This window comes from Xenopus tropicalis, chromosome 10 (assembly GCF_000004195.4).
Source record: "Xenopus tropicalis strain Nigerian chromosome 10, UCB_Xtro_10.0, whole genome shotgun sequence".
NCBI lineage: Eukaryota > Metazoa > Chordata > Amphibia > Anura > Pipidae > Xenopus > Xenopus tropicalis.
Window position 1 is genome coordinate 19,200,020 of NC_030686.2, and position 17,226 is coordinate 19,217,245.

Consider the following 17,226-nt stretch of genomic DNA (forward strand, 5'->3'; position numbering starts at 1 on the left):
AGGGGGAGTTAACGGAGCTGGATGAGAAATGTAATGTAATTGGAATTGTAAAACATTAAGGGGGGAGGGTTATGCACATATGTTAATCATGATTTCATAATATAAAGTAGAAACCTAAATAAGCATGGGATGGACATACAAACTTTATTCATACAGTGCATTATACCAAAACCAAGACCCAGTTATACAGAGGCAGAAATGTTTATTATTATTACATTGTCTTATTCATTTGATACAAGTCTGGACTAAGAATTTTTTAAAAATAGCATTGCACCTGTTTGCCTATTATTGATCAAACTCTATCTGCCCCTAGTATGCATTCTACATCTGCTGTAAGAAAAGAACTTGCTTAATGCTGACCAAAAAGTTTGTAAAAATGGGACTCCCTTTTAAAGGAGAAGGAAAGAGTTAATCTCAAGCTGCAGGCATACCTTCAGTTGTCCCAATAGTGCCCTTAAGTCTCCCCATATTTCACCTGTTCAGATGATGAGAATCCAAACAGGAAGAAAAACGCTGAGCTGTGTAAAGAAAGTTCCCATAATGCCTCGCTCCTGCACTGAGACAGCACAGACTGCACAGATACCCAGACCAAGTGAACATGCTCAGTTAGTTAGACTATGAGTCAGCTTCCTGCTGATTGGCTCAGATCCACATTCCTAAGGGAGGGGAGTGAGTTCTTAGCATTCTTGAGGGAGGGGGAGCAGGAGAGAGGAGACAGCAGAGAGATGCATGTCTCTGGCACATGAATTACAAACACAAGAAATCTTTTGACAGAGAACTCAGTGCAGCGTTTCTGTGAGTGCTTATGGCTGTATTTACATAGACCTTTCTGATAAAGCTTACTTAGTTTTTACCTTTCTTTCTCCTTTAAGGCTCTCAAAGAAATAAATTACCTCCAGTATTTATGAGGTGCTCATGAGAAAGTAATTTAGATAGCATCTGTAAAGGGACTGGAGATGTACAGTAAAACTACATATTACTTTTTATTGGTTCAGATTTTTTAATTAAGTAAAATACTTTTCCTGACCACATCACATCACTTTTCCTGACCTGAGTCACATTTGGTTTGTATATTAACCAAGATTTGGCCATTTACTCTGCTAAGCCTTTCAAAGATTTTAATATCTGCTAGTATCTCAAGTTTAACATATTGAATTGTAAATGCTCGAAGCATCTGTGATGCTTAACAGAAACATTTAGACATTCTGTTGTGATATTCATGCAGATAAACAGCTTTGATGATGATGGAGTACTAGAAGGGAGGTGGACTGGAAAATTCACTGGTGGTGTTGATCCCCAACACTGGATTGGAAGTGTGGAGATTCTTATGAGATGGTACAGGGGAGGCTACAAGCCAGTCAAATATGGACAGTGCTGGGTGTTTGCAGCAGTCATGTGCACGGGTGAGGTTAATTGCAAAATCAGAAGTTGTTTTTATGGATACATGGTAATATTCCTCGCTGTCAATAACCTTCTGGAGCCCCCTATAGTCTGGTTTTAGACAACAACATTCCACAGAAACTACTCTAATCCAGCTACTAATACTTCTTGATCTCTCGACTGCTTTTCACACCCTCTCCTCCTCCTGCCTTGTCCTGATTTTCTTACCTCATAAATCGTTCTTTGAGTGTCTCTAATAATGGAGCATTATCTCCCTTCCCTTTTTTCTGTTGGGGTTCCTCAAATGTCTGTCCTGATCCCCTTATTATGTTCTCTCTATACTTCCTCCCTTAAAAAACTCACCTCTGTGCTGATGATAGTTAGATCACTATCCTCTCCTCTACTAACCTGCTCCTCAACTTCTCTCTCCTTCCCTCCTCACACACTTGCATTCAAGACTTGGCAAGGCCTGAACACCTTCTCTGGAATTTGCTCCCATGGTCTGTCTGACTTTCTCCCAATTTATCTGGCTTCAAAAGATCTCTTAAAGCACATTTATTTAGAGAAGGGTATCTTCATTTAGTTTAGCATAGCTTCAGTGTGCTGCTAAATGCAATACCCTATGCTACATACACCTTGCTTACTTCTGAGTTTCCCCATTCCCACACCTTGTGTCCATCTGTTCCTATGCCATGATGCCCTCCAGTGAAAAAATCAGCCACTTTTTTCCACATTTTCGATTTTGTAGTAGCTTTTTTTTTTTACAAACTACAATATATTGATGAGTGGGTGCATAATATCTGTTTCTGACACTACATTCTTACTGCATTCTTACTGCATATTAACTAGCCTTGGTCTCCTTGTACTAGCACCTGGCTTTGTTAGTATTTTTGATATTTCTAAAAGGAGGATGGGGTATTTTACTTTTCATAATTTTCCAAACTAGTTTTAGTGCTTGTTAGTATTTCCCAAATAAGAAAGGGGGAGGAAACAATGCATATGACTGAGCATTAATCTTTTCCCTTAGTATAGTTGCTCCTTTAGTAACTGAAGGAGAGCAAACATCCTATCATCACTTCTTCAGAGCTATCTTTCTCATCATCCTTAACCAAAATGGCCAATCATTCACGGATATCCTTCTCAAGACTACCCTCTACATTTGCTACATTGTTTTGTAATATATCTATTTAACTGTGTAACTTTCTATACCCATTCTAGTAGTTATTTCTTAGGCTTCCCTTACATAATGAGGGTAAATATATCTCTGTTTGCTTTGCCCTTGTGTCTTGCAGTACTTCGGTGTTTAGGAATCCCAACAAGAGTAATCACCAACTTTGCTTCTGCCCATGACAAAGATGGAAACCTGGGTATTGACAGCATTTATAGCAGCTCAGGAAGAAATATGAGCAAAGACACCATGTGGTATGACACATTCTAAAGATTATGAAGTGCATTAAAGGGGTAAATATGTTCTAGATATGAATTAATCCATGCATAGGTGAGCTTAATGCTATTTTATCAAACAATCGACAACAAAAGTTAACAAAAAGGCCTGTCCTTCCTATTATGTGTTATGGTGTCCACACAACCTTGCCTGATGTCTGAGTTAGGGAGGAAATCCATACATGAAGAAGTTATGTTCCCCTTTTCAATATATATGGGGGGGGGGGGAACAGACTCAGTTTATATTTTTGGTGGAGTTCAAGTTTTTGACCAAGGACATTAGAAACTTATTTGACCCTTAGAAGCTCAATCTACTCATAAGTAACCAGCGGAATTTACTCTTCTGCTCACTACCAACTATAAATATTATTTCAATGACACATAAAGTGACTTTAATAAAGTACACTATGCATTTTAATATTCAAGTATTAATAATATTTAGAGGGAACTAAAGTTAGTATGTTTTTTATTCTCATTTTTTACTTTTTCTAGAATAGTGCCTACAGAATATTTTTTCCTTTGACTTACATAGTTACATTGTTACAGTCCAAGATAAAATTGGATAACAGGCAGTTTTAATGTAGATTAAATAAAAACTATTAATGTCAAAGATATATCATAGTTAACTAAAAACTTTGCTAAAACAAATGCATTTCCAGTATATATTTATTTCCATTGTCCCTTTTGAAAGGAACTTCCATGTCTGGAATGAGAGCTGGTTCAGAAGAAATGATTTAGGCTCAGCCTACAGAGGTTGGCAAGTGCTAGATGCAACTCCACAGGAGTTAAGTGAAGGTAGGACTTTAGAGTTATTTGAGCTTCACAGCATAATAGATGTTATTGTCCAGAAACAACAAGGACTCATTTTCACTACCGACTTTGGTTTATTGCAGTTAGACCTACTGCCTTAGATGCAAGCTCTCAAATCAGTACAATGTCAATAGTGCTAGAAAACTGGCCTGTTTGGACAAGTTGGATCTCCTACTCAGGGCTTGTATCCAAGGTCAATATAGATGCAGATAGTGTGCTTGAGTAGTTTATAGTAACAAACCTTCAACAAGCAAACATAGTTCCCATTGCCACCAAAAATAGACCTGAAAATATATGTACATTTTTTGGTCTGTTTATTACATAAAATACAAAATATGTGGCTGTTACAGCCCCAAATTGGGCCTGGTATTATTACTGTTGGACTGAAGTATGTAGTGTGAATGGACCTTACAAGATGCTTCTTTAAACTATGTAAATGTGCATATTCAAGATGCTCTTTGCCATGTTTTTTTGTCATAATTCTAGCTTAATTGCAGCCAGGGGGGGTTTTTATCTGATGCAATTCTGGATGATGCATCTGAACGTATAGAATTGCACATGTGTGTTTTTGGATGCAATTGCACTGATAATTTTTAGATTCAGAATTGAGGAATTTCTGAAGTTTGTCATCATATTGGGGCTCCAAGGTTTCCCTGTGTCAATAAGCTGCACTTAAACACAATTTGGAACAGGGGGCGGAATGGACAAAGCAGTACACATGCAACTACAGAGAGGTGCAAGCTTATATTAAAACAAATATGGGGATAATAGTACTGAAAAATGTGAATAAACCTGAAAACTGTATACAAAATCCCTATCCAATGTTGGAAGTCTCAGGAACTGAAAAACCAAGATCTTATGCTGGCCCTATGTATCCATTGTCTGTTCTAGGTACGTATTGCTGTGGTCCAGCTTCGCTCCATGCAGTCAAAGAAGGAGACGTTGATAAGGACTACAACGTTCCCTTTGTTTTTGCTGAAGTGAATGCCGACCGTAACACCTGGGTTTATTATGCTAAAGATGTGAAAGAGAAAGTGTACACTGATTCCAAGTCTGTGGGGAAACACATGAGCACCAAGAGCGTTGGTGGTAATGAACGGGTTGAAATTACCAACAACTATAAATATCCAGAAGGTGAGAAATAAAAATAAAACTTTTTCTTCCCATTTTCTTTAAATTTCAGACAAGTAGCGTTTTCTTGCTGCAACACATTAATCACACTAAACTGTTGACTTATTTTTCAATGACTTTTCCTTTTGTCTGAAACATTTTGGTTAGTATATTTGGTAGCTATAATTCAGTATTTTCAGAATAAGCAAAGCCGATGGTGACTAAACTGTGGTGCTTTGTTTTTAAAAACCAGCAATTATAGCTTGTACTTTATGGAAGTGTATATACGCTATGGGGCACATTTACTAATCCACGAACGTCCAAAAGCGTCCGAATGCGTTTTTTTCGTAATGATCGGTATTTTTCACGACTTTTTCATCGCTGTTACGACTTTATCGTATATTTTTTGGACTTTTTTGTCGCCGTCGTGAAACATTCGGATTGGTTTTTCCGCCGTTTACTATAGCGCAATATGAAAAAATCACGATGGCAATGAAATAATCGCACAAAATACGATACAGTCACGACGGCGCCGAAAAAGTCGTGACAAATATGAAACAATCGTGATGGCAACGAAAAAAATCGCAAAATTTTCGTTTCCAATCCGTTTTTTTCCCATTCGGGATTCAGATTCGGGGATTAGTAAATGTGCCCCTATGTGTGATGGAGATACCATTGTATAGCTGGTTTTTATAGCATCGCTCATCACTTCTAAGGTACAATGGCACATTTATGTTTGAGGCATACCTGCTGTCAATTTCTTAGTGATTCAGTGGCACAATATAATACTATACATATTCTATGAAGCAGAATGATTAGTAAGTGGGAAAATCCTATGATCCAAGTATATGTAATTTGTTAGGTGAGTTTGACTTTGCTTCAGGTCTACCATGTGGCATATTGATATAAATATATTGAAAAAATGTGGTACATATTGATATGTTGTTTTTTTTAACCTTCAAGTTAGATATTCTATACAGGGCCGAATTTCTAATTGGGATGCCCGCCCACTTCGACCATGCATGCGCGCACCCCCAAACACCCCCACGCATGCACGTCACAAACTTACGGAACATTGGGGAGAGGATGCGCTAAAGTTTCGGCGCGTTCTCTCCTCATTGCTCGGCATGCGGGCAAAATTTCCCTGTGCGGCAGGGCGGCATGCCGCACCTACATTTCTGCCGTCCTAGGCCCGGGCCTTTGTGGCCTCGCAAAAAATCCAGGCCTGATTCTATAGCGCAAGTTAAAATAGAATGATGGGTAAATAGGTGAAACCTTCAACACACATGAGGTGCTCCTTATAACCCAGAGTGCTTTTTATTTAAGACACATTCAAACAGGTAATTTGGTGGGACTTTTAAAAAGTGATTTCTGTGAGGTACTCTTCAGGCACATTTACTAAAATTCCTTTTTTTCTGGCCTTGAAAGTCGTATAAACTCGACATGATATAAATTTGAATTAAACTCGATCATTGCTGTATTTATAAAATGTCAGGATAATGCTTGAATCATTTGTACGAAAAGTTTACATTCGAAAATACCAAATTTTACAAGGTAAAAGTATTGTTAAAACTCGAAAAACTTGAGTTAAACGCATGTCCGTTTCCATAAATCCTCTTTATTTTTCCAGGAATTGCTCCAGCAGCCATTTTAGGAGCATTGGCACTCTTGAAAAAAGAATAATGTATTTAAGTTTTACTTGAAACTGGGTGAAACTGAAAACAATGAGGGCATTAACTTCCCCTTGAAACTGTGTGTGAAAGAGAAAACAAGGAGGGGATTAAGTTCTACTTGAAGCTGGGTAAAACTGAAAACAATGAAGGGATTAATTTCTCATTGAAAGTACAAAGACAGGATGTCACTGACTATACTATTTCCCTACTATTCTAAGCCTCCATAGGCCTCAATAGTACTCGACAGTGCCAATTTATTTATTTTTTTACAGAAAAAAGTTAACTAAACATTAATAAACCATGAATTATGGAAGTTATCTTCAAAAAACTAGAATTTTTCGGGGAACAGTAATGAAATAATCGAGTTCTGGCAAAAACCCATTCATAAATCTCGAAATTATGTAGAAATAAGAAAAAATCCGACTTTATCTGAAAATTGCTTAGTAAATTCATGTCTAGGGGGCAGATTTACTAAGCCCCGAATACGAATCCCGAATGGGAAAAAAACAGATTGGAAACGAACATTTTGCGACTTTTTCGTATTTTCTGCAATTTTTTTGTTGCCGTCACGACTTTTTCGCGAATTGTCGCGACTTTTTCGTCGCTGTTACGCCTTTTTTGCATATTGTCGCGACTTTTTCGTATTGAATGCTCGTATATGTCGGGCAAACCTTTCAGACTTTGCATGATTTTTGAAGCCTCCCATAGGACTCAATGGCACTCTGCAGCTCCAACCTGGCCCAAGGAAAGTCACGATACTGAAGCTTGAATGAATCCGAAACTTTCGTACTCAGCGCGACAGTACAATTATTTTGCGGCGGCGACGAAAAAGTCGCGACAATTCGCAAAAAAGTCGTGACAGTGCCGAAAAAGTCGCGTCGGCGACAAAAAAATCGCAAAAATACAGATCATAACGAAAAAAACGCATTCGGATGCTTTTTGGACATTCGTGGATTAGTAAATGTCCCCCTAGGTGTACTTAAATGATTTAATTATACCACAAACCTCTCTAAAATATATAATTTATACCCTAGGAACTGAGAAAGAAAGACAGGTATATCTGAAGGCTCGCAAGAAGTTGCTGGACATGGGAGTTCTGAAAGATGAAAATCTTGGTAGGCGGTTTATTGGAAAAAAGCGTTATAAGAAGCGAGGCCGTGCTTCTGAATCAGCTGATGACAGCGAAGAGCCAACTGAGTTAGGCATAATTGGAAAATTTCAGTTGGTTGCACCACCAAAATTTGGCGATGATGTCAACTTAATATTGAGTTTAAGAAATTCTGGTCAAAAGAGCGAAGCACTGAAAGTGAAATTAAGTTCCTCTGCTATTAAGTACACTGGAAGGCCAATGTCCGAGATATTTTCTGATCAAACCTCTGTGACCCTTGGCTCCATGAAAGGTAACGCTTACAATAATTTATTTGACTGAAAGTCTGGATAACAGATAACCTTACTCTTATTTTCACTGCCTAAAAGGCATCATTTCACAAGTGGAATAAGTGAAGTAACCTGAAGTTGGAGGAAAAATATTTTTGGGTTAAATCGCTGTCATAAAAACATCAAATTCCCAAAAGCCATATTGTGAATATGACAATTTGGTTTACTTTGGCCCTAAATTGTAATAATGAATCTATTATTTTGACAGAGAAACAAATCCCCATCAACATTGCTGCCAGTCAGTATGAGGAGGAACTGACCAAGGACCATCTCATAGAAGTGGTTGCTCTTTGTGAATTAAAATCCAAGAAGAAGATGTTGGTTCGTAGAGTTGTTTCTATAGAAAAACCTCCTCTTCTTATCCAGGTACAACTTTTAAAGGGCTGTGTGTTAAAAGCAAAATGTGTAAATAAATGAATATCTACTAAGTATGACTGAAGTCACAGTGGCAGGAAACAAGTTAGAATAGAACAGAAAAATATAAATGTAGACATACATATACAATTGCACATATAGTAGAAATCTCCCTCAAGAATCTCTCCTTTACTTTTCATTCTGGACCCTTATTTTAGTGCATAAGAGAAAGGGGGTGTCTCTATGAAAAAGCAGTAGCTATTGCCATAATTTAGATCACATAGTTATTTTTATTTTGATAATGTTGGTGCGGTTGAAACAGTGTTTGTGAGCTCATGAACTCACTGCTCTATAGTAGCCAACTGCTGTTGCAAAATGCTGGCTCTTATAGTTTAGTGGTATATTACTAATTCATTTTTGGAACATATTCTTCTGTGCTTACTTCCTGCAGGTTCTTAGCTATCCTGTGGTGGATGAGCTGTGTGAACTACAAGTTTCCTTTAAAAATCCCCTTTCTGTGCCACTAACTGATGGGATTTTATTGTTAGGAGGAAGCGGTCTCATCAGGAAACAGATCAAGAGACGGTGAGTAGTGTTAGTGAGCCAAAGTATTTGGGGTAAGCAGAGGAACTGCCTTATTTATTGGTCAACCAAGATATAGGTGTACTGTGTATCAAATAATGCTCATCACAATCCTATATTTTAAGAAGTTTAATGAGGAGCTTAATGGTACAATGCAAATATGGGATTGAAGATTGGGTGCCTCATTATACTGTAGGTCACTGAGAGGGAACAGTATATCATATTAGATAAGCAACAACCATAACATTAAGAAAACAGACTACACTGAGAGATCTTCTTTCAAAAGAGATATTCTTTCAAAGCAGATAGCATTTTTTCCTTTACTGTTATGAAGGAAAAACAGGGAAGGGAAAATAAATCTTTCTCATCCAATATACAAATTCTCCTAGATTAGTGTCTTCTTTGGAGTGTAAGATAAAACTGAGAGATTCTGGAATTTGCAGTTATATCTACTGGTACCGCAACAGATATTGACTACCTACTGTCTCTAATTACAGAGTGCCAAAACTTGGGCCCAAAGCAGAAGGCAGCATTGTTCTGGAGATCACTCCTTACAGGTTTGGTACCCAGCAGCTGGTGGTAGATTTTATCTCAAAGCATTTCTCAGCTATTAAAGGATTTAAGAGGATAGAGGTGGCAGAAGACCATTTAGAAGACATTTCAGAAGAAATCATAGTAATTGAAGATGATTAACTGGATAATGAACTCTACTGATATTCCATAATTCATCCATATTAAACAGCATGCCTGAAATGTTTATCTGGCCTATACCATGTTTCCCTACTACAAGGTAGCAACCACTTCAAAATACTGTAAATCCTACTCATAAGTAAGTCCTATTGACCAGTGTACCAGGCACTCTGTAACTTGAGTGATAGCACCATAGATGTTATTATCTAGAGCGTATAAAGCACACTTTCTAAAGGAAAATCTAGATATTGTTCTCCACAGACATGCATGGAACATATTTGGGCACCTTCCATATGAGGAAATGGAAATATGCATTGTAATAATAATAATCTGTGCACCACAAGATCCCTCAAGTTAATTATCTGAGTTAAAATTCTTACACTCTAACATGGGGTATCTCCTCTCTTTCTACAAACCAACAGTCACAAAACAGACAGCCTATTGGTTTCTATGGCAGCCCTGACTTCCGGGACAGGGTGAGACATAGAATGAATATAAATTGGCTTCTCGGTTCTTCTTTAAAGATCAAGTACCTTGTAATTGTCTTCCTGTGCTTCTGGGTAATTTGCTATTAATGAGAATGTATGAAGAGAATGATTAATCAGCCATGCTGAAGGCCGCATGTGACCCTTCTGTGATTAGCTGTGGCCCCTATTCTAGGTTTACAAAAGAAATGTTGGGTATGTTGGCAGCTACCTCTCACTTGAAAAAAGGAAACAAGGATCACAGACTAAAATATAGGATCAAAGGGCCTGGCTCACAAGAGCTTATAATAAAAAATGGTCTAAGTTTCTGGATATAACATAAGTATCAAGAACTCAAATTGACTGATTTTAAGATCTGATGATCGCCATAAAAGTAATATAGTGGTACAGGGTGTGTGTTTTCTTTTTGTTATTTATATTATCTCTAAACTTATTTGTTACTGAAGGATATATTGCAAAATTTGATTGTTTTTGTGTAGGCTAATCAATATGAAGTTGATGTTGCACTTTAAACAGAATAAAAATTGTCCTGAATAATATATTTCTTTATAAATGTGTGGGATTGAGTGATAGAATTTGGATTAATTAACATCATTAAAGAAACTTGGACCCTACATTGGAAAAGAATGGATTTAACACACATATACTGTATATACCCAAGGTAATGGTAAAAATTATGAAAGTGAGGTGCCATCCTATAGGAATGATATGTAGAAAGGTATTGTAAGCATTCAGATTTATAGGATCCCAGTGGCTGGGAACCAAGTGCAAATTAAAGGCAAAAACCTTACTGATTAGGCACGCAAAGTAGTCACAGAACTAGTTAAACGAACACAGGCTAGTTCTGGGCACACTTTCAGAATAAGTTACAATGGAACAAGTGAGGGAGAGTGTGTAGAGAACTTCACCTGCCCTGAAGACACACCGGCTGGAAATGAGGAGTTGCTTCTCAATGGAGGAGTGAATGCAGCTTAATATCAGAACTCCAAAGAGGCAAAGGCCAGGTAATTCAGTAGGGACAGAAGCAGTAACCAGAGAACATGGCAAGGGGAAATACAAGAGTGTGGTCAGACAGGCCAATATTCAAACCCACTAGTGAATTACTAGAACACTCTGACTCCCTAGATCTGAATTCTCACACAGAAACCTGTTTGCTTAGACAATGTGCCTGGGTGGGCGGGATCTATAGAACGCTTCTTCAGAATGCTGATTGGAGGTAGACAAGGAACCATTAACCCTTACCTTTGCTGGGGCAAATTCCTAACAAAGAAAAGGAATGTTGCAATAAAAGCAGTTTTATACTGTTAGAGAAAGCAAATGAAAAAAAATCTTCAGAGCTTGAAGTTGTAATTTAGCGCTGGAGATGTAAAAGTTGGGTCACCATGCTGTTGAAAGTGAATTCCCATGATACCCTTTAATACAATACACAGTAGTAATAAGAATGAGGGACATAATTACTTATAACCCAACTTTTGGGTTGTGAAGCTGACACCTGTGAGGTTATGAAAACATAATTCCCAACAGTTTTGTAATAGTTTTCTGTTCCTGCTCATTCCCAATAAAGAACTTCTACTGTACAAATGGAAACTGTGTAGTGACAGTATTCCTCATCAGCTAGCTTTTTCCCTCACAAAGTTAATTTGTAAATTATGTAATATATTTTGAAAAAAAATATATGTATAAAAAATATGTACAAAAAAATAGTATATGCAAAAATGATGCAGCTGCTTGAGATCGCAGCACTGAGAAACATTACTGGCAGTACTCCTCCATAATGTTAGTCTGGAGCATAGATGTTAATTCTGTTCTTTTCTTCAAATCTCTGGGCTGGATCCAGCTTGGGGAATTCCTGGCTGAAAGGTAAAACAAAATGTGAAACTCTACTGAACTTACCTAACCAGTTACTTTACTATATATACTTTGGACACACATAAAAGTTAATTCTAATTGCAATAAAGGCAATAAAAGTTAATTCTAATTGCCAATATAGTAATTAATCATGTATTAGTATTGTATTGCTTGTATTAACTGTTTGTATGTTCCCCAGTGGTTCTGTACCTACAAGAATTGATGGGTGAATCTGTCCCATTTTGCTTTGCTGAAAATTCTCAAAACGCATTGAAGTCACTGGGTGTTTTATTCCACAGTAACTTTTTTCAATACATTGAAGTCCATCGGAATTTTTTTGTGGTTTGCCCATCACTACTAACAACCCCCTTAACCTGAGAATGAAGCTCAAGTGCTCCCTGCCATCTCTTCCCCTTCTTACTGGATAGGTGAGTGTGTGAGTGGGACAGGTAAAGCTGGGAGTTTAACTCTGAAAATCCACTAAGTCCATTCACATTATAGTCTTATCATACTCAGTGGAAATGACAGCAAGTGCGAATGCAATGAGCTAGGGACTTAATAATGTAAATGTTTGGGCTTGGGTATTAGATAATCCCTAGATTTCTGAAACCTTGTAAATTCTCTGCATTCTAGCCCTTAAAAACAGACTTTTCTAACACGGTTAGTGAGAGAATTTAGTAAATAATGGTAAAATCATAGTTTATATTTAGTAGTGCACCTTCAAGGCCCCTTTGCAGTCTGTATTGCTTTTAGGCTCAAAGCAAAGGCATACTTCATTATTAAAAAATAAAATGTTGGAACAAATGTACTATTGCCCATAGATATTTGTAACCCTATCCACACCACTTCTGGCTCTTTTGACAGTGTTACACTCCACGTGTGGCGCTTACCTGATGGCACAGGACAAACCTGAATCACTCTGCAGTGGTATTGGGAGAGACTGGATACCTGGTACTTATTAGCACAGTGCCTCCACCTAGTGGGATACGGGAGTGCACCTATGGGTGGCCCCACTAGGAACAATTATACTGCACACACAGGACTTGATAAATGAATAAACTTTTATCTGAAATAAAAGGGAAACTAATACAGATAAAACTCCTAACAAAGTGGCAATAAGGGCCTTATTAACTACCTTTGCCAGCGTAAGCTATCTCACTAACTATGTAAAGTCCTTTAGCTCAGTCCAAAAGAAACAGTCTATATACCGTAAATCTTCGAGCGCTCCTTTATTACTTTCACTTTAACTATACTCACTCCAGAAATTTCTGTGGATGCTTTATACAGAACCTTCAGGCGAGTCCAGCACCTACAGACATGCAGTGCGACTACTAGCCCCTTTAGATACTCAGATAGGACCCCCCTGCAGGTGTTTGTTGCTCCAATCAGGACTCCTCACACGACCTCTGTCTCTCTAGGTACAGGATCTGCCTTCCCCTTACCAGCCTGGTTCAAAGGACAGCTTCCTCTTGTACTGTTCAGCTCTCTAAGCCCACGTGCAGCTTCCTGAGCTCTGGAGCTTTCTTTCTCCTCCTCCAGACTTCCTCTGCCAGGCTTTCCAGCTTCCTTTTTCTTTTGGTGGCTCCCACCAGTTCCTGCAGCCCTGAGCCTGCTCCCCTACAGGGAACAGCTGCAGGAAGGGGGTAAGTGCAGGGATCCAGCACTACCTCCCTACATATTATAAATGTAACCTTCTTTCACTGCTGCATGAGATCTAGCACACATTCACTTGCGTGTGGCGCTACAGGAGCCCTGTGCCTCCGCTATCTGGAAGAGCAGGTACACTGATAAATGGCGTGCCTCCACCCAGGGTCAGGACAGGTTGGACTGCGGTACCCCTCCCTGGGAAAATTATCTGATCCACAACACACACACAGGAAAGGTTGATGGATTTATTGGCGGACGCAATACCTTTACATTTGCAGGGATAGATACAGTCTGTCAGCCAGGGGCAACTTTACTCACATAACATAGCTGGTACTTTCTGAACTACTGAGGGGAATCCCCCACTTATGTGGCAAGTACTTCAGAGTCTTGAGAAGAACTCCCTTTGGCTTTCTGTGCCCTGAGAAGAGCACGCTTTGCTCTTCAGAGCCCTTTTAGAGCCCTTCCGCACTCTAAAAGAGCGCGCTTTCTGCCACTGGGGGGTTCCCAATTACTTTCTTATACAGAACACTTTGTAAGCTACCAGCACCTTGCTTGTCTCTCTCTGCTTCCTTGTTCCCAGCAGCCCCTCCTTCTCTCCCTTCCTGTCAGCTCACACAGTGGGTGGGGGCTCCTCCTCCTTGCACAGTAACAACACAGAGGAGAGACAAGTGTACAGAGCTCCCCTACAAATAGCAAATAGCAGTACAAATAGCAGTTTTTGGTGAGTACAAGTAGGAGTGTCTATCTCAAACCCTGCAACACAACTGTATTAAAGGGAAGGTAAAGACACTACATTGTGCATTAGAGATTTACCTCTTTTCTCGTAAAGGACTGTAACGTTGGTATAACTGAGCAGAATTCATATTATTATTACAGTTTTTAAATTGTATTAGCGACCAATCTGAAATCTTAATAAAATGACGAATAACTAGCTACAATGTGGCCAAAAGGCTGGACAAAAATTCTTAGTAAAATAAAACCCCTAAGTGAACACTGAAAATGGCTGTAAATCATTCATCAAAAAAAAGCACTAACTTTTACTAGGTTTATTGAGGTAAAATTGAGACTTTAACAGACTGACCCCTTTCTGTCAGTAACACTTAGTACAATAATACAATTAAAGTGATAATGACACCAAAAAATGACTTTTAAAAATATGAACCTACTTCCAAACCCACTTATAGGTCATGTTGACTGTTTTTTCCTAAAAGTCCTGCTTCTCTACATAAATCCTACTGAAGATCCTGAACCCGACTGTATGGCAACCTGACAGTAGCTTCTTAATCTGTCTAAAGGACTACGTCATAAACTGGGAGGATTCAGCTTGCCGTTTGCTTCAAAGAGTTCCCCCTCCCTCGCTCCCCACATTGTGAACTAGATAGCAGGCAGGCTTGATCTTTCCATTGCCTGCCTGCTTCAAAGGGCTGCCCACCCTTTCTGCTCTTCGCACGAAGAATTTAAATAGCTTTCCCGTGCCTGCCTGCTTCTAAGGGCTCTTCCTTCCCCCTCCCCATTACACATAGACAACGGAGTTAAGCTTATGTCACACACCGGCAGAAAGCAGAAGGGGCGTTGCAGGTTTGTGATTGGGCATATTTATTCACTTGGGGGGCATTTAAATTAAAGCCCGGAAGAGGGGAACAAACATGGTTGCTCCGTGGGTCTGTAATTCGTGCTACCATAAAAACTTTGAAGATTTAGTTTATAAAGAATTTAAAGCTGATACAAATTAAAACAGCAGGTGTAAAAATAATTTTTAATTGGCTGTCAGTATCACTTTAAGGGATAATGGAAACGATGAGAGAAAAAGGGGGCATAGTTATTACCATACAGTGTCTGAAAATTAATGTTATCTCTTGTATATTCTGACATTATGTTCTAATAACCTAATAATTACATTGTAAAATATATGCCCCTAGGGGACAGATTTATCAAAATTAAAATTCAACGTTTTGAATTCTATTTACAATTAACTATTTAATGGTCTAATTATTTACAACACTACGGGGCCCATTCATTAAAGTACGATGGACACGATTACCAAAAATTTTTCTAAACTTTAGAACTTTAGAACTGTGCTGTTAATGCTAATATTGTTAAAAAAGTACAACTTTTTTGTGATACGTTCGTTATTGCACAAAAAAATCGCACTTTGCACAACGATAGCAAAAGTTTCCTTATTCATTCAAGCTTTGGTATTGGTGACTATCTTTTGGCCAGGTTGGAGCTGCAGAGTGCCATTGAGCCCTATGGGAGACTTTCCTTGGGCCAGGTTGGAGCTGCAGAGTACCATTGAGCCCTATGGGAGGCTTTCCTTGGGCCAGGTTGGAGCTGCAGAGTGCCATTGAGCCCTATGGGAGGCTTTCCTTGGGCCAGGTTGGAGCTGCAGAGTGCCATTGAACCCTATGGGAGACTTTCCTTGGGCCGGGTTGGAGCTGCAGAGTGACATTGAGTCCTATGGGAGACTTTCCTTGGGCCAGGTTGGAGCTGCAGAGTGACATTGAGTCCTATGGAAAGCTTCCAAAATCATGCATTGATGTTTCAAAGTCAGAACGGTTTTCACGCCGTTTATGATCGTTCAGATACGAAAATTTTGTAACTTTTGGATCGCTACCACGATTTTTTGTACGTCCAAGAAAATAATTTTTGTAACATTTTCGAACATCAGAAATTATCGTGGTTAGTACAATTTTTTTCCAATCGTACTTAGAACAATCTGAAATTCGTACTTTCATGAATGGACCCCACTGTGTCCCGTTCTGAATTACTTAGGGCTATACTTGACTATAATAAACTGATTCTTGCTGACTGTTGGAGGGTTCAGCAATTTAGAATTGCTCACTTGGGATATAGAAAATGTTTCTCAGAGATGAGACTGTGCTGCCCCAGCAGTTAATATTTCTGTATTAGGTTTAAAGTTAATGGTTTATATGTATTTTCATTGTTACGCTGCTACCTAGTGACCAAGGTCGTACTGCAACTTGTTTACTTCTAAGTCTGTATACCCTCCATCCCCTTCAATGTGACATCAGTTCCTCCCATCATGCCATTCATGTTCCTGCTTTCTATGTGTGAGGAGCTACTCCAGGGGTTGGGAAAGCAATATTCCTTTTGACCTCCAACATTTGGTCATCCACTCCAGCATTTGTCCATCCACCCCAACATTTGTTCGCTGGGGGGAGCTGGAGGATACTAGGGGGGAGCTGAAGGATGTTGGGGAGGACACTAGGAGGGAGCTGTAGGATGCTGGGATGGAGCTGGAGGACGCTGGGAGGAAGCTGGAAGATGTTGGGTGGATGCTGGGGGAGCTGGAGGATGTTGGGTGGATGCTGGGGGAGCTGGAGGATGTTGGGTGGATGCTGGGGGAGCTGGAGGATGTTGGGTGGATGCTGGGGGGAGCTGGAGGATGCTGCAGTGGGGAGCATGTTTTAGGGGGTCCTTGCTCTGGCACCAATTTAAAACGTAACACCTGGCTACCAATGTTTTAGGGGGCCCTGGCTACCAATGTCTGTCATGATATACAGGTGCCACAGTGCATAATGCAATCCTTAGGACCACAATATGATCAGATCTTTAAAATACTTCATATTTAAATTTAGTTATGTGATGAATAGATCTATTATTCCTATTTTAATATTGCCAAGATATTGTACTGTTGGAAACAATTACTGTTTTTTTGAAGAACAGGCACTCATTGAGCAAATCGTCAGGCAGACTTCTTGATTAAAAAGTAACTTTATTGGAGTACCATAATCACCTTACTCAAT

General features: G+C 39.1%; 1 protein-coding gene across 2 annotated transcripts in view; it reads left to right on the forward strand.

Moving 5' to 3' along the window:
- tgm3l.5 (transglutaminase 3 like, gene 5) overlaps nt 1–10,503 on the forward strand; it is a 31,634-nt gene extending 21,131 nt beyond the window's left edge. Inside the window, exons 6-13 of one of the 2 annotated variants that reach the window (XM_031894004.1) lie at nt 1,226–1,403; nt 2,673–2,802; nt 3,515–3,618; nt 4,525–4,767; nt 7,451–7,816; nt 8,062–8,219; nt 8,659–8,792; nt 9,287–10,503. In XM_031894004.1, the coding sequence (XP_031749864.1) occupies nt 1,226–1,403; nt 2,673–2,802; nt 3,515–3,618; nt 4,525–4,767; nt 7,451–7,816; nt 8,062–8,219; nt 8,659–8,792; nt 9,287–9,482 (1,509 nt within the window). In that variant the 3' untranslated portion in view covers nt 9,483–10,503. 2 annotated transcript variants of the gene reach the window in all.
- Nucleotides 10,504–17,226: the final 6,723 nt, after the last annotated feature.